At 44.7% G+C, this 24089-nt stretch overlaps 1 protein-coding gene across 2 annotated transcripts in view; it reads left to right on the forward strand.

Moving 5' to 3' along the window:
• The window catches only part of FGF13 (fibroblast growth factor 13), a 116632-nt gene that overhangs the window by 45449 nt on the left and 47094 nt on the right, over nucleotides 1-24089 (forward strand). The window contains exons 1-3 of one of the 2 annotated variants that reach the window (XM_072876977.1): nucleotides 10657-10843; nucleotides 12863-12973; nucleotides 19142-19245. In XM_072876977.1, the coding sequence (XP_072733078.1) occupies nucleotides 10657-10843; nucleotides 12863-12973; nucleotides 19142-19245 (402 nt within the window). Of the gene's footprint in view, nucleotides 1-10656; nucleotides 10844-12862; nucleotides 12974-19141; nucleotides 19246-24089 lie in introns of those variants that run through there. The other variant, XM_072876978.1, reaches the window with a different exon arrangement.

Below are 24089 nucleotides of genomic sequence, written 5' to 3' on the forward strand. Positions count from 1 at the left end.
GTTTTGGCAGGTTAAAAATGCGTTTACGAAATATAATCACTTAATATGTAAGATTATTAACTACTACATGCCTTGCTCTTTTGCAAAAGCGCTAAGTTTTTATAGCACGGTAGCAGCGAAGATGAGGTGGGTCTGAAACCGTCAAACGGTTTTGCTATAGGTTAGCTTTTGGGAAGCAGGCTGCCTAGCCACCGTATACACAAGAAATGCTGGCGGTTGATCATGGACCTTGATGTTTGCTTATAAACCTGGTGTCAAGGCCCGGGGACTCGTTCCACGGTGCTAGAAGGCGTGCGGGCCGGAGGAGCGGGGCCGGGGCCGGGGCCGGAGGAGCGGGGCCGGGGCCGGGGCCGGGGCCGGAGGAGCGGGGCCGGGGCCGGGGCCGGGGCCGGGGCCGGGGCCGGGGCCGGGGCCGGGCGAGGCGGGGCGGCGGATCAGCACCGCGGACAGCGGCTCCCTCCCCGCGCGTCGGCGGGCGCGGGGCCTCTCAGCGGCGGGGGGACAGCGGGAGCGAGGGGGGCTGCACCGAGCTGCGGGAAAACGCGAAGCCACAGCCTGACATGCCAGATCACAGCGGCTCTCCCTGCTCGCCTGAGCCCTGCGCTTTCACGTTCGCTGTTAATCACAGCCGGAGGCACCACGTACGTTTGTTGTAATTAAATATCAGCAGTGACCGAAACAAAACTGGGAAAGAAAGTGAATGACCTTGCTGGGGCAGTTACAAGAACTAACTCTAGGTGTCCCTCTTGTTTCTGGATTTAGCGGTAATTTTATACGTTTGGTTTTTCGACTGAAAGCACTGGCAATCTGTCCCATTTGTTTGGTTCGTAACTGTTTACAAATTAATGTTCTACAGCATGCTTCCTGTACAGGAAACTCTATATTTTGCCGAAAGCCTCCTGAAAAGACTTTACATCAGAACTTTCTAAGTAGGCTAAAATTTATGGCAATAATGGTTTAAAAATATAGTCACTGAGTAAGACATTTCATATATTACAGAGCTGGAAAAAAAAGAAAGGGCTGGGCGAGGTGGAAGTTTCTCCCAGCATTAACAGCTTGACTCTGATTCCCTGGTGTTTGTGCATCTCAGCATTGTTGAAACGTCTTAGGTTTGCTCATATTTGCAAGTCAGGAAGAAGAAAGGCAGAAAAAAATGCCAGTATTTAAGTGTCTGTATTATGAATGTAGAACCCATATTTGCAGAGGTTTGAGCCATCCAATCCCAGTCAGAGTCCAGAGGAAATACAGATACCAGCAGCTCCTGGGAGCCATATCTCTTGCTCCAGTCATATGAGGGGAACTGCCTGGGAATCCCTGTGGGCCTCAAAGAGTGCTGCAGAATTTCATGAATTCTGTGTGGCTACATGTTTTACCTGTGCAGCTGTACATATAGGTGCCATTCTACAATTAGACTCTTTAACCTCTCATAACTGCCCCATATAGGGTACAAGAAAATGCAAGGAAGTTTTCCTTCATTACGGTTACATGGAATGGGCTGAGTGGAATTGGTTGAATGACAGCATTGAAAGATAAGCCAAGATAACTTCTTCCAAACCAGCAGGCTTAGTTCTGTGCCTTAGGATCTAATTCTGCTCTTTGTCCTTTCTTTCCCAGCAAAAGCTCCCAGGCCTTGGAATGTTGTGTTGTAGATGAAGCTAAACTAAGTTTATTTGTTTGTAAACAAGATTAATTTCACCTCAACTGAAGGGTAAGGACATCGAGATACCGATGGTTTTTGTGGCTACTGCTCATTAGAAGCATGTTCTAATTTTTAATGAAAGAAGATGATCCTGGCAGGAGGAGGTGAAAAATGAGAATGATATACAAAGAGAAGAGGGTTGAAGGGAGAGGAGAGAAATCCTGATGATATATCATCATCTGCTAAATATGGTGTCTCTCTGCTGTGAGTTTAGCTCAGCATGATTTAGCAGTATGACTGGGGAGTTGTGAAGGCCATACGTGTGGACTGGGAATTTAATTAAAATCATGGTATTATAGTTGTATCTACTTCTGCAGCTTAATCTACTAGTTTCACAGTGGTTTTAGTTAGAAATGCAGCTACAAGTCGGACAGTTATCCAGTCTCTGTAAAGCAAATGTGTCCCTATTGTAGTTCAGCTGGACTTAACTGAGGAATAACAGTGCTCAGCTCGGGCAGCTTCATATCTGTTTCTCTGATTTCTGAGCATTGTTTCTCTGCATAGCAACAAAACCTTTCTGTGCTTTCTGATGAGGTCTGAGTCCCCAGAAATGTACCCAGCCGCCTGATGTGAATATTGGGAGCAGTAACAGATGTTCCGCTATTAGCCTTCTTCTCTGAATTGACTTCTCTGAATTTCCTCTAATTTGCTTATGTAGAATTTGCATACACAATTTTTCTAGATTCCAGACCTATTTAAATCCAATACAGCAAATGCCGGCTTGTGGTTCTCGTTCCTGTTTTGCTAGCCAATGTTACTTGCCAGTGTTGCTTGCAAAAAGAGTGTATCTGACTTAATGCTAATGAATTCCCCTCTGTTTACTTATGATATGTTGTATTTTTCACCTCAAAATCGCTGTGTGATTTATAGATGTCACCTTTGCTCTGCTCTTGCCAGCAGCAGCTCCTGCTAAGCCTGGAGTTGCCATGAGGCCAATTGCTGGAAGGTGCGTGTGTGTGGGAAGTGCGACTGTGAGACTAGTTGGGTTGTTTCTATATTCACATGTGTTACTGAGCACTGCCAGAAGCAAGACACTGAGGTACATGGACCTTCATTAAGTGATTACTTAGTTTAGATGGTGGTAAATATTGTTTATTCTAAAGATGCATTACATAGATTACAGTTTGAATCACCCCGCAACGATAGTTCAGTAAGGCAGAGGTAGTGTTTTCCTTCATGCAGCTGTGAAAATAATGGTGCATTTTTGGATGGGAATGAATGGCCACCTGGAGATGCCTTCCTCTCTTCTTTCTTGGTTGTGCAGCCCAGATATTTGGTCAGATGAGCTTAGACAAATGTAACTGTTACATCACTGAACTTAGGTCAGATATGTCTTGTTACATCACTATTAATATCATGATTATTACATGGTGAACTGAGACAGAATGCAGAAGTTCAGGCTCATGGCCCTTTCCCTAATCCTCAAGGATATACCTTCCTTCTGGTTACTGAAACTGAGACCAGCATTTTTGCTCAGGTAAACTGGTTCCAGTTCCATGACAGCGAGTGGAACAAGACCCTACTTGCACATGTGCAGAAGCAGTGACCCAGTGCAGGGTCTAACTCCAGCTCCTGAAGAGCCTTGGCTCCATCCAAGACATGGCACTTTTTGCTCAAAGGCCCTTCCATTTGTGACCAGCTCTGTTCACATTTTCATTTGTCCTGTGTGAACTTGGTGCTATGATGTCAGCAGTCAGGTAAGTCACAGAAAACCATTGCCAGGCTCTTCTGATCCCAGCCCAGGTAATTTGGTTTCATTATTAGAAAACAGATGGGTCTTACATCGTTAATACAGCAATGGGAAGCAGCGAGCTTGGCATTCATCACATGATTGCAGCGAATTTGGCTCTGTAGTTATGTGAAGTCAAGCAATGGGGCAGAACTTGGCTTCTGAGCAAAGCAAGGGCCATGGCTGTGAGAAGTTGGTAGAAATGCTTGGGTGCAGATGGGAGGAGGAAAACTCTCAGAGGCTCCAACTCAGTGGAGACCCAGTGAGTCTGTTTTTGTCAAGCTCTTGACAGAGGATGAACTGTCTCAGATCTATGAAAAGGTGGAAAAAGATCCACTTGAGTAATGTGACAATCTCTAGGCAACTTGCTTTGGGTCTGTGAAGGACTATTTACAGTGTTTTGCCATCTGTAAAGTGGCCTTATGTTAAGTTTGACAGTGGCATATAGCCCACACTTCTCGTCTATCCCATGCTGAGATGTAAATATTTCAGGGCTGATACGCTGTCATTTACATTGATGTTTCCGAGAGTCATCATGCTGAGAGGTGAATGAACAGATACTTCTGCACATACTGATGTGGGAGGCTCTGGAGTATTTTTTGCTATGGCTTTGCAGTGGGCAGAGAGAAGTCGGTCGGTCACTGCTGCAAGTTCCTGGCTCAGGTTGGGCCCCCCGAGACACCGGAATAACATGTTCCCAATTTGGGAGCCCGCAGAGCTGTGGGAGCTGATCTCTTCTGTTTGTTCTGTGACCTTTCCCAGCTGATTGGCACTGATCTTTTATGCACCGGATAGACGATCTTTTGTGGTTGACATTTTGGGATGACTGAATATGGATTAACCTAGGCAAAAATATTTCCATTTTTCTACCTTCAAACAATGCCCTCCTTTTCCAAAAATGCCTGCTCCATCAAGGGACATGGTCAGATCAAATCCAGTTTTGACTGAGACAGTGCTGTAAAGGAATCGGAATTCACAGCTGGGAAGGGACAGAACTGGGATTTCTCTCATTACTATTTTCTCTGAGAATCTGAGAGGAAATTGGTGTTCTTGATGTGAGATCTCATGGCCATCCTGAGCATTTAGCAGGACATCTCAGTCATGAAGAAGAGGCCCAAATTCTTGTCAATGAACCTTGTCATAGCAGACTTGTGCAGGTCTGATAAGAGAACAGGATTAGGATATGAGAACCTTTTGTAATGCATCAGGCGCATAATTATTTTTTAAATATCTTAGTAGTCTTAGTGAGATGACTCAGATGTTGAAGACAGAGACATGTTTCTCTGCTTTGCTGGATGGGGTCCAGTTTCGGCACATCCAGTCCTGTGCACCAGTTGTACTGGGGTCTCTTCTGGTGTTGGGATTCATGATTCTCTACTCTGAGAGGACAAAAATCAACCAGCCACCTAATCCTTTGAACTATTGAATTGACTGTGAGTCCACATGAACAACAAGTGGGCTCTTAGGTAAAGTGGGTCCAAGTGACATGTCTACACTGGTGTCACTGGAATTTATTTTGATTTTTTTCCTGTTACTGAGCAGGGCTGCACAGTGCACTTTTGCAAAGAACCATGGCACAGACACACACAGGAACATCCATGGTCTCAGCATAAAAATGCTCCTGTTTACAGCAATGCAGCTTGTATGAAGGTCTGCAGCTGGTTATTGAAGCTGATCTTTACTATTAAGGTTAATTTTAAGGTAGCCTCGTTGGTCTGTTGACTGAAATATGCTCAGATTTGAGCTCTTGGTCTGGAGCTGCCTGAAGGCCCAGCTCTTCCACTAATACCTTTTTCCACCTGGCACTCAGAAATAAACCTCTAGCTGACTCTTAATCTGGCTCATATCTAGGGTAAAACTAGGCTTTCAGGGGCAGTGAACTGGCCAGCAAACCGCGCTCATCCCCTGAGCAGAGAGCTCCCAGACACTCGCTGTTCTGCAGTGCTTGTGTCCAGCCGCGGAGCTGGCTGCAGAGGAAAGGCTGAGTCATTTCCACGGGATGTTCACGGAGGAGCTAAGTGATGCGGGGCTTGGGTCTGAACAGCTCTGTTTCCTGGTGAATAGTAATTCTGTTTACTTAGAAGAGGAAAAAAATCACTGGGGGCCTCAGTGCTGCTGTGTCATACCCGACTGGATGAAGTCTTGTTTATCTCAACCTGAAAAGAGAGAGAGGCGATTCTGGTGGCACTTTTCAGAAAATCATTCTCTACTTTTTGGGAGCGTAGGCAGTGGAAATAGTCCATAGAATTGACTCCTGAAGCTTTTTTACTCTGCTTGTTCTGTAACAGCAGTAGCACATTACCCCAGCAAGAACAAAAGAACCTCGAGAGGGACTCCTGACATCCCATGCCAGGCTGAAATTTTGTTGTCACACCAAAGCAGCTTCAGTCTTCTAAATGTAGAGGGGTGGTTTGGGGTTTATGCTGGGCTGAGTGAGGTCTGGAGCTGGCTTGTGATTTTTCTTCTGGTCTTGATTTTCATGCAGCATTTGTTTTGCCCGGCATCTACCTGTTTATATAGGACCTACTATAAATCTTTTGGTACTTGTTTATAGGGGAAGAGGATAACTGAACATGCTGTTTAGTCTGAGGATGGGATATTTTGGCCCAAGGTGCTGGCAGTAAGTTCCTGCTTTATGGCAACATGTCATGAGAATCATTAATGCTTCTACAGGGCACAGAGGAGCTCAGGTCCCTCGGCGAGTCACACATTGGGCTCGTGTGCCAATCACCGGTGCACTTGAACAGGCAGCTGGAAAGTGCCGTCTCTCCTCCACCCCTTCCCTTCTCTGACAGCAATGCTGCACTGATACGCCGCTCTGCACTCGATCACATCTGTTGACATTCATGTGCCCAAACAGCATAGGTGATCAGCAGTGGGGGGAAAGGAGTTCCTCTGCTCGCAGGCTGCAGCTGGCACTGGGCACGCTGCAAAGCCGTGGTGGCTTGTCAAAACTTGCAGCTTGTTTCATGACAGTGAGGTCTGGAGCTGGCGTGTGATTTTCTTCTCGTCTCAATTTTTGTGCAGTGTTTGTTTTGCCCAGCATCTACCTGTTTATATAGGACCTATTATAAATCTTTTGCACTTGGGATAGATTCAAACTCATGGGAAACAGTAGCGGTCTGGGACCTGCCACAGCACAAATGGTTCAAGGAGGATGGAGCAAAGCCCAAAAGTTTTGTGCTTTCCTCTAATTTGGTGAAACAGCCAAGTGCTTGCCTGCAGTTTAGGCCAATGATGGGGGTTTGATGCCTTTTCTTGCAGGAGCCAGGCAGCGAGGGCAGCACACTTTGTGTTGGTCATAAACCATGTCCTGTGTTAGTTAAGAGCCAGTCCTGGTTTGAGGGGTCGTGGTACCAAATTGCAGGCTTTACTTTTGCCCAATCCAGGCAACTTCTGGAGGTTCAAGTACATTTTAATGATCAGAATCATGGAAATAATCATCAGCATAAACTCAACAGATGACTGGGAGGAAAAAATATAAACCAGAAGCAGATGAGGTCTTTGTCTACTTCAAAACAGTGGAATTGCTGCTGGGTCAGATCCCAGCTCCAGGTAGCTCATGGCCCTGTCTCTGACAGTAACTGTGTACAGGTCTGTCCCATGCTGATTTCTTGAGAGATGCTTAATTCTTGATTGAAATGGGGCTGGCAATTTACTCTTTAGCTTTAAGTGTGCCCTGTTACAATAATCACAAAGAAAGAGGACATCTGTTCAAGGAGTGTCTCATTGTCTTCTACATTCAAAAAGTCACTTGGAATGTTATTTTATTTTATTTTACCTTTTTAGCATGGTGGGGAGTGAACAGCTCTTGCTGTTCAGAGAAAATAAAGCTGTTCTTTGAGATTTTTATGTCTGTAACACTGAAGTAGTCCAAAGACTGGTCTTGTACCAAAGGCATTTTCCCAACAAGATCTTCATTTTCATGTGCCATTTATAGTAAATGAAGACATGTTTGTAGGAGTACCGATAGATGGAGAGGTGATCATGCAAAAAAACTGGAGGACTGTTTTTTGAAACTTAAATCTGATTATGCATATATGCTATTTTTATTCCTCTCTCTAGTTATCTGTCAAGGAACATTTGTGCAAATGAATTTTCTTTATGGATTTTAAGCATGCAAGCTGGAATGCTGGCAGAAAGATATCCTAAATACTGCTTTTATATACTGCTTTTCCCCAGGATTTTCAAGGTTAGCCAAATTCTGGGTTCTGGTTAGTCATTGTGAAAATGAAATGTCATCTGACCTATAGGACAGATCACAGTGAGGCAGCTTCACTTTGATCTGAAGATCAAACGCTGCTTTCCAAACTGAGAATATTTATGAAGTAATGGGTGAGTCTCAGGAAAAACAAGTCTCACTTGTGACTGTATTGGAAGTGGAAAGATGGCAAAATTGATAGTACGTTACTGGTGAGTTGAGTAGGATGAGTTATTACTAATAATATCCAACTGGCTGTCTCTTGGGTTGGATTTCACATGTCTTATGTGGACTGGCAGATGAGGGGTAGTGGTGGAAATTGTGAATTACAGTTATTTTTACCCTACCATTTAACCCAAATAAGAAATTAGGAGTATTTATTTAATATGAATATGTGGATGCCATAAAGTGCCTCATAAACAAAGGTGAGTAAGTGTGTGTATACACGTATGCATGTATACATATACTTCTTGCAGAAAAGAGGTATTGTGGATGGGTATGTGGGGAGGCCAAATTCAATATACCGCGTCAGCTGTCGAGGTCTCAGGCTGTGATGGCACATGTTGTACTTTCAGTCAGACATCATCTTAAAACTTGTGCATTATGGGCATTTCTGTTATTAAGGCCTGGCCACGCAACGTGTTTTATTGGGGCAGGAGTTCCCACTTGGAGGAAACAGATTTGGACCTGTTGTGAGCTGTTTCTGGTCCAGGGAAGGACTGTAATGTTTGCAGAGGTACAGCAAAGTGCTTTTGAATTGAGCTCTTTGAAGTGAAGATACTGAGTGGCATGGTTTCTGCTGTGCTTGCCTGGGACCACAGTGTGCAACCCCGGGGAAGGAGGGGACGACTGCGTGGCTTTGCCGAAGGTGCGTGGAGGAGAGGAAGAAGGGGCAGGTGTCCTGAGAAGCCTGGCTGTGTCTGAAAGCACATCAGAAATCCAGTGCTGTCACACCAACCCACCTGCATCGTTTCTGTCTCGATAGCCCCAGGGGATTCCCAGGGCACACAGGACTCAGCTCCGGGGCTTGGCTGGCTGAAGCCCATTGCCATCGCGGTCCCCGCTGAGCTCAGTTCCTGCAAAGAACCAGCCCACGGCCTCGCCCCTCCCGCTCACGGGACATCCCACCCTGCCTCACTGCCTGCAAGTGACTGCGAATACCCTCTGCCTCGGGGATGTATTCTTTCAATAGTTGTTTGTCTTCAGGGCTGCAAATCTCTGTTTTGTTTCTAGCCTGAATTGGCTTTATTTTAGGCTCCAGCTGTTGAAAGCATGCTGAAGAGCAGGGGGTGCGTTGCAAAGGGACGCCCAGGACCTCCTGCTTGCTATGTCCTGGGACGTGGATGTGCGCAGGGTTCCACGTCCGCTGTGCAGGGCATTAACCACAGTGCAGTGCCCGGCTCTGACACGGGGCTCTGCTCCCGGCATCGTGGCACTGCTGCTTCTCCCTACCCTGGTACCCCCGCAGCCTGGCCCCCACTTAGCCAGGGGTGAACAAACCCAGCTGGCATGAGATCCTGGCCTCGAGGGACACAGAGGCACCGTGGGGGGACAAAGGGAAGAGGGAGATCAGGGCAGTGACAAGGAAATCGCTTTCTCTGAGGATTTTCTAGTCTCTGCTAGAAAACTGGAGCTGAGAGCAGGTGGGGGGAAGAAAGGGCAAGAGAGGCAAAAAGCCTCCAATAAATCAGTGAGGCAGAGAGGGGACCATCCTGTAAGGATGAGGGAAAGGCAGGGGAGAGCTATGGCTGGAGCTCCCCTGCCTGCCCCCCTCCTGCCTCCCCGAACAACCTTCCTGCTGCCGGCCAGGTGTCCTCACCCGCTGCCGAAAACCTGGTGCCAGCTATTTGCTCATCGCAGTCACGTTTGTTTGGGCGTCTGTGCCTCCCCAGGAGGCGGCTCTGTCAAAAGCAGGCACCCACAGCCCGTGGGGCCAGCAAGGGTGGGCAGCGGGAGCTGGTGCACCCCAGCTGCCCACCCTGAGCCCCTGCCTCCTCACTGCCTGCACCCCGGGGACCCCTCCGCAACTCTCCGCACAAAGAGCCACGGGCAGGTCTCCCGCTCGCTGCCTTGCCTGGGAGAGGAGGAGGAAGAGGAGGAGGAGGGGAGGGTGGTGATAAGGGGCTTGCTGCGTCGCCTCATTTCTGTATCCAGCGCACAGCTCGTGGGGTGTGTGCGAGTGCCTACATCCGCTGCCTGAGGACTACTGCTGCTGCAGTCTCAGCGCTGAGCTGCCGGCGAGCAGGCGTCAGGGGAGCTCTGGCTGTTTATCGTCTGGTGACAAGTGTTGCAATGCAAAAGCCGAACGCATCCGTGGAGGGGAGGCTGCGCTGGCAGCGGCACCTGTAAGGAGCGGAGGGGAAGAGGCTTCCCGAGGCATTCGGCAGCAGGCAGCTGAGGCTCCAGGCATCGGCACCTCTTCCCAGTGTCTCCATCACTGCTTGCTTCGGATCTCTTCTTAAGGGAGAAGAGGAAAAAGGATCCAGAAAACCCCTGCAACAGGACAGCCCCTGCTGGAGTCTAACAGGTGTTTGCTGGGATTTGAATGGGGAGGGGACGGGTGGGGAGAAAAGTTAATTGGAGAAATTGGGGCTAGGAGAGATGCAATGATCTTGCACCAAGTGGATGTGCCCTGTCTGCATGTGAATAGCGCGCTGGAGAAGCTCGGAGGGATGTCTTGCAAGTGATCTCCTCAATCTCCGTAGAAAAGCTCACCTCTGCCTGCAAACTTTCCCCTGCCAGAAGTTGGGAGGAATAAAAAAGCATCAGAAAATCAAAAGGGAAAGACCTCAGCGGACAAAAACGCTTGAGCTAAACTGTTGCATCCCGACCCAGGCTCTGGTGCAAGCGTCCCGCCAGTGTCTCCTGGGTTCCCAAGCCGACTGGCGGTGGGTGGCATTGGCCAAGGCGACCGGCAGCGTCCCCGGCATTGGGGACGGGCCGAGCAGCATGCTGGCTGCGGCGCCCGCGGCCAGCAAGCAAACCCCGTGTGCCTGACCCGCCGGTGGTGCCGGGGCGGTGGCGGCCATGGCTGCAGCCATCGCCAGCTCCCTGATCCGCCAGAAGAGACAAGCCAGGGAGCGGGAGAAGTCCAATGCCTGTAAGTGTGTCAACAGCCCCAGCAAGAGCAAGGGAAGCTGCGACAAGAACAAGTTGAATGTGTTTTCCAGGGTCAAACTCTTTGGCTCCAAGAAAAGGCGAAGGCGGCGACCAGGTTGGCAAGGGTTATGTGTTGGGGGGGTTGCTTTGTTTAATTTAATGCAAACTGGGATGTGCATCAGGCGTGGGGAAAGGGGGGACCGGTGCCTCAGGGCTGGTAAAATGAACGTTCAGGTATTGCCCTTCCTGGCTTGTATGATCCGATAGACGTGGGTACCCCATGCCAGTTCCTTCCCCTTTCATGTTCATCTAGTTTATTTGGCTAACACACACCATTGCTCTCTGCCTCACTTGCACACCCATGTGCACCCTTGTACTGGTAATTCAGTAGCCTGTCTTACACATACACACATACACACACACGTGATTTATTTGTGGGGGAGACGTTTGCAGGGGAAGTCCCCACACATACACCTCGTTCGGTCGTATGTTAAATTAAGTTAGCAGTCTAGAGATCTGGTTTTTGTCTCCCTGCTTCGCAGAATGCCTGTGCTGTGCTTTATTTGCTGATTGCAGACGAAGCTTTTTGCTTTCGCTGACACCTTCCAGAGTTTTGCTTCAGCACCCTGTTCCTTTCTAGGAATCTCATACATGCAGCTGCCCTGTAGACGCAATGCTCTCTGTGTCAGAGGTGCAAAAGATCAGGCATGAAGACTCAGCCCCTGGTCTGAGTGGGTTTTTTTGTGTGTGGGAGGAGCAAAACCCTCTGGTAATGTTGCTATCGCTTAGCTGTGCTGAAACATTGATGCCATTCGCCACTTAACCTGCCTGCCTTTCTCAGCAGCCACAGAAGAGGTGCCTCGCTCCCAATTTGCCAACAGCTTTGGGGTGTATTATGGCTAAAAAGCCAAAGTGGGGGTTGGATTAATTTCTTGTCAGAAAAGTTGGTCGATAAGAATTGTGCATCCATCAGTACCCTTATTAAAGGTTGCTAATAGGACGTAATACACTTATGCAAACTATTGTAAGCTTTTGCCTTCAGCTCCTACTAAGATGAAGTACAGTAGCAGAGCTCCCTAATGTCTTTGATTACAAACACAAGGAATCTTATCCAGACATTGGCTGTTGGAAGTGACACATCATATCTTCACAGTATGTTTCTCTCTGAATTAAGTAAGTTGTTGCAGAGCGAGCTGCGGAGATGCATCACCTCCTGACAAGCATAATTGTGTGAAACGACTATAATGCAGATGTCATTGGGATTCAGTGGAAGTAGACCTTTTTTGCAATTACTCCTGGTGCATTACCTAGATATCTTAAATGACAGACTTGACAGCTGATCCTGTTGCTGTTTACTTTTTGGTCTAGAATGATCTGAAACTGTATGAGATATCTCGCTTTCTAACTGTGAATCTGAGAATGGTTATGAAAAAAAAGAAATCTATCCAAACTATGCGTTGTTTTGATCTTTCTTTTTCTAGCTGATGAGGTAATTACCTCAACCCTTATGGTAATATTTATTTTGCAGTTCCACACTTTGCTGGATTTCAGGGTTCTCCCCTCCATTTTCCATATGTTCATTGAGTAGTTTATCACTTTGGATGCTCTCTACTCTTTGGAGCAGCAAGGAATGGGGGTTTGTTTATTAGAGCTGCAGCAGTTCCTGTGCTAAATGTTTGCTGCTATATTTTTAGGCTCTCAGCTGTCACTATGGCTCTTATTAGTGCTATCGTAGTAGTCCTCTTTTTCCTCTCCATTTAAGAACTCACACCTTTTTAAAAGGCAGAATACGCTCTTTGCCAGCTCATTTCTAATCTTAAATGAGATAGGGCTGAGCTCCTGAGGCCAAGCAGCACACTGTCAGAATTTGTATTCACTGGAAGCAGGTTTTACTGTGATGCCTACATTGCAATCGAAAGTGGCATTTGATCATTTTGGTAATTGATTTCAGAGACATAAATTTGATCTCAGCCTCAAAGAAAAGTGTTGCAAAGCTGGTTGCCCTGCTTTTGTTTTGGGTCTTTTTCATATCTCAGCCTTGAGAAGAAACCTGGAGATGTGTTTTTAGCATCCTGCTCGCTTGGAACGGCACATCAGGATTTCCCACATTAATCTCACTGTTGTTTTTTTACAGAGCCTCAGCTTAAAGGTATAGTAACAAAGCTATACAGCAGGCAAGGATACCACTTGCAGTTGCAAGCAGATGGAACAATTGATGGAACAAAAGAGGAGGACAGTAGTTATAGTAAGTGACATGAGAATAAATGGTGTGTTTGTGAATTGTGGTGTCTCATTCTTCCCATATAGGTCCGTTCAGAATTGTTGTCCTGGAATGACTGAGGGAGTGGAAGCAGCATTAACACTGTGCTCACAGCGCAGAAGTCTTTCAGACTTACTGGGTCTGAGAGAAATGCAAATAAAAATCACTTATAGAAATAATGAACTAGAGGAGGTAATGATGACACATATGACAAACAAAGCAAATGTTATCTCCATGGTAATCTAGAGAAGTTCATTGCTGTCCTTTGGATTTTATTAGATTTTTTTTTTCCGACAGGGAAAATTTGCTCGCCTACACAGAGTGCCTGAAATAGAATAACGCTATCTCCACTCTTAAACAGGGGCTCATTCAAACAGAGCCATGTTATTTTACACAATGAGAGTTCATCATCATTTTAAAGTTCACATTTCCCTATTATTATTATTTTTTACCTCTTCTAAACTTAATTATACCTTCAGCTTTCAATCAGACATCCCTCAGCTTTTCTGTGAAAAAGCTTTGGATGCTTTTGGTTTTTTGTTTTTTTTTTTTTTACAACTTTGAGAATTAATAGAAAACAGGAAAAGATGACTAGAGTATAGATTTGGTATGTGTGAATAAAATATTTAAGCGTTTCACATAGTTGTACTGTTTAACTTAAACCGTGTTTCTGTTCTGAAAGGAGTTAGGAGGAGCAAGGAGTTTGAGAAGGTATTTCAGGCCACTTAGACAACAAACCAGAAAATCAACAGGCAAACCTTCCTTTTTAATTATTAAAAAGCACTGATTTAAGTGCCATTCTTTTCATATGAAAAGCATTGGCAGGTGAAACATCATTTTATTTTACAGGGCACTTGAATATGGCAGAGTAAGCACTAGATGCAATAGGAAGTATCCGATCGTATCTGTCCGATCACTTGCTCCCACACTTTTCTCGCACCTGCTTTAATCCTTTTTACATCCCCGTATTAACTTCTGAGTGACAGGAGGGAGCGAGTTAGGCTGCTGGAGGAGGCCTCCTCTGCAGCCGCTGAAGGTGCTGGCCTTAGGGCAGGCACAGCGTAGGATCTGTAGGGTAACCTGAGGTCTGGCTCCGGGTCCCGTCCTCACCCGCAGAGAAGGCAGCACAAGGACCAGATCAGTGCAGTGCTGAGCAGCTGCTGCCATCTTACTGAGTTCTCCTCAGAGCAGCCACAAAATCTACTCTAGGAATGATCCTTATAGACCTTAAACATTGCTTTTCTTTCAAGTGAATGATCTAATATTTATGATTTTAAAAGTCAGTACAGATCACTCAGGATTTCAGGGTAATTCTGTTAATTATCTTTAAAAAGAAGAAGAAATAGGCAAACCTTACTTTTTAAATCAAAGCATGACATTATTATAAACTTTCAATGTACCAGAGCAAATATCTGAAATTCCATCTTGTTTTTTAAGTGTTTTTTTCAAATACTTTGCTTGCAGTTCCTCTAATAGGGATTCTGAGATTCAAAAGAAGATGAGATTTATGGAAATCTGTCCTTTTGACATTCATACAAATGTGTCTGTTTCTAAGATATCTTTGTTTTCACTGTGTCCTTAAATTTACTATAACCTGACAGATTACAAAGCAAATAATAAAAACTCCTTGTTGCTGGATACCAGCCTTCCAGAATGCTGAATACTTAAATATAATGGAAGTATCCCAGAAATGGTTGAAGCTGGGCTGCAGTATCTAAGTGTTCAGAACAGAGGAGGGTTTTATCATAAAAAGCCACATGCTTTTGTATATATTCCTCTTTTTTGTAAGGTAAGTGTATGGACCTGAATGTCCTGCAGTCCTGAATTTATTTTAATTGCAATATTTTTAATGGAGCTAGTAAGACAGACTGATTTATGCTGTGGATCAGAGTCCACATAAGGGGCTTCCTCCAAAGCCTTGCTCGCATGAATATTAAGCAGATCAGGCCCTCTAAAATCCTTTCTTCCAATATCTGCAGAGACATCTCTCATTTAGCCCATATTCACGCACTATGGGGAAGCCACAGGACTTGTAGCCACCTCTGAATGTGGGCGACTCCTTCTCCAGTCCGTTCTCTCCTCCTTTGCACCCCCTGAAGGGTATCATTGCTGTTCACTTCTGTCACCTTCACTGAACATTTGCTCTGAGACCATTTGCTTTGTATTCACTGCGATAATAAAAACTCCCCTTAACAATAAGGGGAACATCCTCAAATGCAGCTGTGACCAGCAAAGTGGTTGCACAGCGCTAGGATTCTGAAACTGCATTTTTTAGAGTAAATCATAGCCATAGTCCACCTGGTCTCCAGACACAGCATTGGTCAGCCTTGTTTAAATTTCAGAATTTTTCTTCTCTTTTTATGGTAGGGATGGGGAGAGCTTGTGGCCTCCGATAGCCAGCTGCTGTTTTGTGCTCCTGACAGCATCCTGGGGCCAGGAGTCCACCTTCTGCATCGTTTGCTACCTAGAGCTGGGTGGGAAGTTTTCCTGAAGGTCCCCTTCAGCTCCTGACTTGGGAGCAATTATTTCAAGCTCTGCAGACCCACTGCTGCATGCAGGGTTCACAAAAAAAAGGTTGCATCCACAATTGCAGGGAGTTTAAAAGAAAGCTGAGATTTTGGAGCACAATTTAGGCAGGAAGTGAAACATGGATTTGAGGAGCCGTAGCACCCACCAGACCTCGGTTTTAGCCAAGAGTCCATGTAATTTGAGGAAGTGCCTCGTGGAAAGGATTTCCTGGCGGCAGAACAGATTTTGCCTCATTAAATGTGTTAAATAGGGCAAGGTTTTAAATCAAGGCAGAATTTATTCCCCAATTTTGGCAAGACAAAAAGATTTGAGGAGAATGATAAAATAAGGAAATAGAGGAAACAATATCCTGCAGAAAGCGTACGAAGGTCCAGGTGGCCAAGCCAAGGATGGCATAGACCTCACAGTAATGTATACATTCATAAATCCAGCTGTGGCCCGCTGCCTCTTATTTTGCAGCTCTAATTCTCTGTGAGCTTGTATTGTACAAGGGCTATAGCAAAGATCATCTCTCCCTTAGGCATCGCCAAGTTTTTCATTACCATGGATATTACGTCCTTATTTTACACAGCACAAATGTAATAGGGAAAGGCTAGGATGCAAATAACTTTGCATTATCTTATGCTACCACAAACTGATTGTAGTAGCAAACAATTTATTTTCCTGTAGCTTTTTTTTCACCCTTTCTGCCATAGCTGCCCACGTGAGGGTCAACCGCTAGAAATGCGATAGCATCTCAAACCTGTTGTCCATGGCATTGGGGGCTTGCAGAGAAGGCGGCTGCGTGGCTCTGCTGTTGGCCCCATCGGCATTTGCTGGTCACAGACAGGCCACTCACTGTTACAGAAGCAGGACTGGGACTTGCTGCTGTGCAAGGACGGTGGGAGCAATGGCTGCTGCTAAAGGGGACAGTCCCCTTTCTTGGTGCAGTGCCTATGTCCCCTCGCCTTGGAGGCAGCAGCTGGGGCAGCCTGGCTGTGTGTCTGTCTGTGCTGGCATAGGACAGATTAACTGTGCACCCCTCCAACAGCCGGTCCCTCTCCCCTGCAGCAGAGGCAGTCGGCAGCAGAGCCAGCATTACTCCCCCACAGCTCTTCTGCAACTTCCGATAGTCTGTGCCACAGCAGCTGCTAATCCCACCGATGCCTAAACCAGCTTCTGAGTGTGCCCAGCCCTCGTCTTGCCTCAAAATAGAGCATGTACGTTTATGGCAGGAAAACATGTTCAGCTGCTGAGGGAAGCAGCTGAGCACCCATCGCAGTGGGTGCCCCAGCCCTCCCCTGGCAGGAGTCGCTCAGCCTCATATCTCTGCTCACTTTGCCCAGCACAGCACAGCCAGGAATCGCTCACTAAAACCTTTCTCTGTGGCTTGTGGCTGTGAGCTGTACCTTCTTGACTGTCCCAGGCTTTGCTCTGTCCTCCGCTGGTCTACTGACAGGTTCATAGCACTGTTTACTGTGGAGCCCGTACTCGTACCCTTATGCTGAAAATACCCAAACACTTGCCCTACTTGTAAATAAGCCATTAAGAAAGCACCTTTCAAAAGAGGCCTCCAGGTTCTGCCTGGATACTGAGCTTTAAATTGTGCTCTCCTGCCTACATGGAGATCAGATGCTGCTTTTGGGGGTTGAACTGCAAAAGAGGGCTCTCCAAGGGAATATTTACTGAGTCAGACGGGGAATATTTTCTCCCCCAAATAAATTCAAGCATTTGATAGAACAAATGAGAAATCCATTTCCCTTAGCATTTCCCGTACTGAAAACCTAAGTTTTGTTTGCCAAAAACTGCATAGAACTAGAGGATTTTGTTTCGGTGAAGAGAAAGCCATTTCTGTCGATTTTGTGCTTGCAGGCGAGTATGCCGAGGGGCTGTGTGTGCGTGTGTTTGTGTCTGTGTGTACACTCATGAGTATGAGAGCGAAAGAAAAACATAGGTATGATTTTATGATCTCCTACATTTATTTGTTAGTTCTGGATATTTCCACCTGCTCTGATATATGTGACTATTGTAGGAAATTCAGTGCTCAAAGGTGCCCCAGCCTTGGAGCAGAGCACCCCTAGTTTGCGGTGTGCCAGGGCAGCCGGGCAGGTTCAGCCCAGCCCTGAGCGTGTCCCTTGGCCGCCGGCCCCCCAGAGCCCACAGCATCCCCTCTTCACCCAGCCACAGGGCTGAGATGCTCAGGTTAACCTGGGACAGCACACGGAGCTGGGGGTCCAGCTGCCTGCTGGAACAGAGGCTGTTTTCACCAGAATTTAGTGCTTCATCCCCAATGCACAGCGTTAACTTCTGGCCGTGCCTTTATCAAAGTAAGACATGCATACGTTTGCTTTTTCCTTTTTTGATACACTCTTGACAACCCCACACCCAGAATTTAGGATCTGTATTAAATGCTGGCAAGCTGCAAATTTTCTTTTAATTAAATATGACCATTTGGGGGTTGTCAGGCTGAGAAAGGAATTTATAATGGGTCATAATTCTTAGCTTATACTTTTGAAAATAATGAAAATATTTCAAAATCATAATTCAGTTTTAAATTGGCTTCAAACAGTGACCATAAATACCAAACTTCAGCCTGAAGCAGACCAGAGCTTTACAGCCAAGTAATAAACCATTGGAAATAAGAGCCAGTTTGGCGTTACTTCATCCTATCTCTGCATTCATACAACAGACTGGAAGGAGATGCTTAGGGTTATGATAACAGTTCTTGGAAATTGTATTAACTCCCCATTATTTTTAATCCTGCGTGTTGAACACAGAGTACTATATTCAACTCGTTATTACTTGTGTTCAATTTTAACGTATCCGTGAATCTAAGCTATGGCAGAGCTCTGCTTTTTCTTTTTTTTAGTTTGCCACTTTACAAATTGGAATCTTCATTTTTTGAAGAGATGTTTCTCTGCTTATAAATACTGCCACTCTTAGCATGTATAGAAGCATAAATGCAAGCAGAACATTCGAAGCAGCTCAATTTTGAAAGAACAGATTTAGGGCTTGATCTAATTAATATGCTGTCATTTCATTTAATTTTGAAGTTATTTAACTCTTTTTTCAAACCCATTCTCCTCTCAAAAAGAGAAAAAAAACCCTGTGAGTTTTGCGTGGAAACATTTTGAGATGTTACTGAAGGTTTTTAACTTTCCTGAATTTCATCTTGCTCCTTTCTTTTGGTCAAAAATGTTTACTGAATTTTATCTGAATTTGCCAAAGAAAAAAGGTTTTGATCATCTTGAAAAACTTTTTGTTTGTTTTTGGATTATAATTTTTTTTCCCCACTTATTGTCAGAAAAAAACCAAAACCAAATTAAGTATGTTCAACTCTACTCAGCAGACCCTGGATTCTGCTCATGAGGCAGGTAAGTCATTTTAGCGCTCTGTACCTCCAATTCACCATCTTCAGAATGGGGGAGATATGTCGATATCCTCTGTAGATAATTTCCGAGCTATTGGTGGAAATTGCTATAGAAGTCCACAATAGTAGCAGTACTGTCCTATAGCACCCGCAGCAATTGATGTATGCATGAATGGGCATTTTTTTATTTGGTTCTGGTAATTATAGCTTAATTCACTATCTAAGATGTATGCTCTAAAGGATTAATTTTGCTCTCCATCTCCTTTCTCTCCTAGCTTTGTTTAACCTCATACCTGTGGGTTTACGAGTGGTGGCGATTCAGGGGGTTCAAACAAAATTATATCTGGCAATGAACAGTGAAGGATACCTATACACATCAGTAAGTAAACAATTTTAATTTTGTTCTCACTGAAATTATGGTAAGAACTTAGTAAATGAATAATTTACTGTTCTAGGGAATCTGTTTATAACCTATAGAGATGGGATTTGCCAGCAAATTCTGTATAGTGGTGATATTCCGGTTTTAGCTTATTACTCTATTTCCGTTATGAATATATATGGACGTACAGAATCAAACTGCAGTGCCTTTGATGCAAACTTTGATCCCAAAGTGAGAAATAAATTAAAAAAACACAACCAAAACCCCAAACAGAAAGGATGCTCTCTCTTGGTCACTGTGGACTGATCGTGCTAATCAGCGTGGAGTACAGAGGGAAAGGGACAACTTTGTGAATCACACGCATGCCTGAACAGGTTTTATGTCTTCCCATATAATTTCTATTACTGTTATTAAAAGGGATTCAAGAAAGTAATTTTTTTGTTTGGCTAGGATTTTCAAATAGAAATGGAATTAGGTGCCAAAATCTTATGGCTTTAAGTTGCTGAGTGAGAAAAGAAATATATCATTCAGCAGTTTTGATGAAGAATGTCAGTTAATAATTTTCAGTGGCATTTCTCAAGAGAGCAAACAGTGTTTTTATGAAAAAAAGAAAAAAGGACATTTTTAAAAATAGACAATTTTTCAATTAAAAACATTGAGTTGAACTGTGTTCAGGAGTTTTAATTATAAAGTCTTAATAGATTTTTCCAAAGGAGGAAAATAGAGGAAAATTTAATTTATTATCTAGTACAAATTATTCTCTTCTAAGAATGATTCCCTTAAGGTACCTTTAATACTGATAACAATTAAGTAAACTTATTCAAATCTCTCAGTTGTTTTGCAATCCTGACAGCTGGGACAAGGGGCAGCTTTGCATATTTTTCCTCTTGTATCTGCCAGAGCAAGAGCAAATTAGAACTGGCTATGCTGTGGGACAAAGTAAAATTTCAGTGAATGGCATTGAACTCCGCTTTTCTTTTTGCTCTGGCTATTTGCTTAGCGCGGTTAATCCACAGATCTGTTCGCAGGGCTGTAGCCACACAGCCAGCTCATGCAAAGTCCCCTTAATCCCGTGTAGTCACGGTCCTGTGACTGCACAGTGTCATTTACATTTGCACTGCAAATGTACCTTTGACTGAACCGTGCATTTTCATTTATGTGAGCATCCTCAGCTGCACTCCTTTCTGGCTGCCCACTCGCCGAGAGAGCACTGCGCCGTGCCGGCTTCTGCGGGCTCAGTTCTGCCTCAGGGAGCGTTACCTCGAGTCGCGTCTCAGGGTGGGAGAGAGCGGTTTGTACGTGAAGCAAAATTCCCTCACTGTGCACAGCGAACGTGCTCAGTTTGAGTAGGTCAGTTCTTTCATTGCGTGTATTCTGGAAGAATCAGGTATATTTTTGCAAAGATGCAGAAAATGGGATGGGGGCAGATTCTGCCACTGTTAACCTACAACAGAGCAGTAACTTCTCATTATGAGACATAACCCTGAAGTCAAAGGGCCCACTGAGAGACTGAAGTATCACTTCTAGTATCCCTCAATGTGAGGAGGAGTAGCAGAATATAACCCTTATTTTGATTAAGTCCAGCTTTTAGTTTGATAGGTATCTAGGCATCTTAGGCAGAGCTCAGAGATTGACTTTGGTTGTAATTTTTGGTATTTGCATTGATTAGGGATAGTTCTTCAAGTGGTCTCATATGTTACCATGAATAGTGTCTTCCTTGAATCCTTTAGTATCTGTGAATTTTGTGCTATTGTAAAAGTTTGTGCTATTGTAAAATTAACTGGTGACATCCCTCTATTTTCCCCTCAGTAACAATGGTCATTTTTGTTTCTTTATTGGGCAGCTATATTTTCTTACATTTATTCTTTTATTCTTATTGAACCTGATGGGTTTGGCAAGGCCTTAAACAGACTTTTGTCATGTTGTTGTGTCCCAAATTCATATCTTTAAATACTGTTCACAAAGGCGGGTGTCCATTTAATGTTGATCTACTTTTCTAAAGAAAGTTTCCACCCAGGTTCTCAATAATCTTGGGTTTATCACCTGGTGCCTTCTGGTTTGGTTGTTTTGTCCTTTACAATAATGGTAAGAAACTGTCTTGGCGGGCAAAACCTACCTCAAATCTCCATCGACGTGCCCAGGGAACGGACAAGGGCCAGTGAGGAGCGTCTGCCCCTACTTCAAGGAGCAATGGTTTTAAACTACGGGAGGGCAGATTTAGACTGGATTTAAGAAAGAAATTTTTTACAATGAGGGTGGGGAAGCACTGGCCCAGGTTGCCCAGAGAGGTAGTGGAGGCCCCATCCCTGGAAACATTCAAGGTCAGGTTGGATGGGGCTCTGAGCAACCTGATGTAGTTAAAGATGTCCCTGCTCTTGCAGGGGGTTGGGCGAGATGACCTGTAAAGGTCCCTTCCAATCCAAACCATTCTATGATTCTATGATTCACTTGCTGTGCAAAAGGTTGCCAAACTTGCAGTTCCAGCACCATTTTTTAAGTGTTTCTAGCACTTCTTTTGCTGATAATGGTCCTTTCAGCAGGGGATACAGTCTGACAGTCTGAAACATGGGAAATTAGTTCTGTATTTTGGGCTGGATTCTTGGTTGATGTAAATGAGTCCCAAGAGAGCTCAGCTGATTTATACCAGATGAACACTCACCTGTTCAAGGGATGCCAATAGGGAGCCTGGGGAACAGATCAGCTCAAGTAAATGACATCCATCTACACATCCTGAGGGTTTCCAAGCCCTTACAGGGATGTGTTTCTGAATGGGATTTGTCAGGAGCAGACAGATGGCAACACGGGATTGATCAGGAGCAAAAGCCCCACAAAACACTGTCAAATTCCTGAAGCAAGAATATAGGGAAAAATAGAAATGTACTTAAATTGTAGATAACTATAACAGATAGTTGTACCATTTCCAGAGAAATTATGCATTTGATGAAATTAGCATTGATGATGCAATGTAATAGGGAGAGAGAATATTGTGGTCTATGTCATGATCGCTTGCTTTCGGTTTTATTGCAACTCTAGCGCTTCAGTCACGCTTATGTCTGTGCAGAACTGTTTCCTTCAGATTGCGTTGCCGAAGGTTATAGATTAATTTGATAAATGGTTTGAAAAATACCCTACTAACGTGCCATCTCTGTTCCTCACCCTGTGCTGCTGTCTGTGCCTTACACCTGATAGTGCCTTTTAGCATGAAACACTTCTAAAACACTGCGCCTGATACGGAGGCCATTAAGTCCACAGCAATTACCCCACTGGTAAATAGGTAAATAAGACATCTGGCTTATGGGAGGATAAACGGATGCTCAGCTAAGTGCTTTCCCACACTCACACAGGAAAGCACAGACATTAGGGCTAAAACACCAGGTGTCCCATTTCCATGTGTCTTGGAGTAAATTGCAATATTAAATCACAGTTTCTTTTCCTTTTAGTGACTGTGGTGAATTCTTGTGTGCTGTTCTTTGTGGTATATTTTTTAGGTTTGGGCTGTGCAGCAACAGAATTGACTTAGTTGATTCTGAGTGTTCTGCACATGCAGAAAAAATGCCCTAGCCACAATCTATTACAGTTGTTGGCAGATGGAGAATATCTGTGGATCCAGTTTGCTAATTTGTTGAGCTCCGGCCTTGGCCTTGCCTCTTCCTCCCTAGCAGTCTGCCGGGATGGAGATTCAGGTATCTGCCCTCAAAGGTAGTCTGCAGTGTGGTTTGCTTCTGATCCAGTGACTCTACTCAAGAATGAGGTGAATTTGCTCCATGAGGGGATCAGTGACGTATAATAAATCTGCAGAGAACTGATATCTCTAGTTGGCTGCCAGAGTTTATAGATAGTTTGTGGCATCTCTCAGAGCAAAAATAAGATCTTTAATGTAATGATAAAAGCTCCTTGGGGACAAGGGAACAACTCAGCTAAGCAAAAAAAAGATACTACGTTAAAATAAATATATAATTATCTACATTTGTTGTAGAAGTGCATTAAAAGTCCTGGACGGCAGGGAAGGGAAGCGACCTTGGTCCTCCCCGCAGCCTGCCGTGCTGCCACTGCTTGCCCCGACACGCTCTGAGCAGTGTGTGCCTCCTCTCCACACCGGCTGGAAAATGCATCTTTATAGCATCTAACACCGCGACATTTGAAATGGGTTTTTTGTGTAGCCAGTTTCCTACCAAAGTCGATGGGAGTTGTGTGACTGTGTCTCCCCAGCTGAACCCACCCTTACGACTTTATTTGGAGGGACCTTGTCAGGAGCTATTTGAAGCCATAGCTCTTCCTGCTCTATGCTGCTTGAACATCCTTTAAAAATGAAAACACAGGGCTTGATTCGTCCCTTCTTACACCAGTGTCATGCTACTGGAGATGACTTAAACAGTGCTATGGCACTGCTGTCTTACATAACCACATAATGAATCATGCCCTTTTGTATTTTAGGATGGCTTTTATTTTATGTTGTTTTTCTTTCTATGAATGACCACATCTTCCAGATGACCACCATATATGCTACACATTAGTTTTTCAGGTTTCATACCCTACGAATTCCTTGTGTTCTTTTATTGTCTTGAACAAAAGAGTGAAAAATATTTTAAGGATCTGTTTGTCAGACATGTAGTCCTAGAGCTATTGCTTTCTCATTAAAGTGATTGTGATTTGACAGAGGAGGCTCACGGTGATACAGAGCAGCAGCTGAGTGAAGTTCGTTAAAGGGAAGGCATGTATGTAGGTGAAGAGAATTGAGTGTACTGCTTGAATTCTGCATAGGCTGAAACATAACCCAAAATACAGAAAATTTAAAAAAATAACCTAAGAATATCTAGCCATGTATTTTCCATGAACCATCATGT

Source organism: Ciconia boyciana, chromosome 12 (assembly GCF_034638445.1).
Source record: "Ciconia boyciana chromosome 12, ASM3463844v1, whole genome shotgun sequence".
Lineage (NCBI taxonomy): Eukaryota > Metazoa > Chordata > Aves > Ciconiiformes > Ciconiidae > Ciconia > Ciconia boyciana.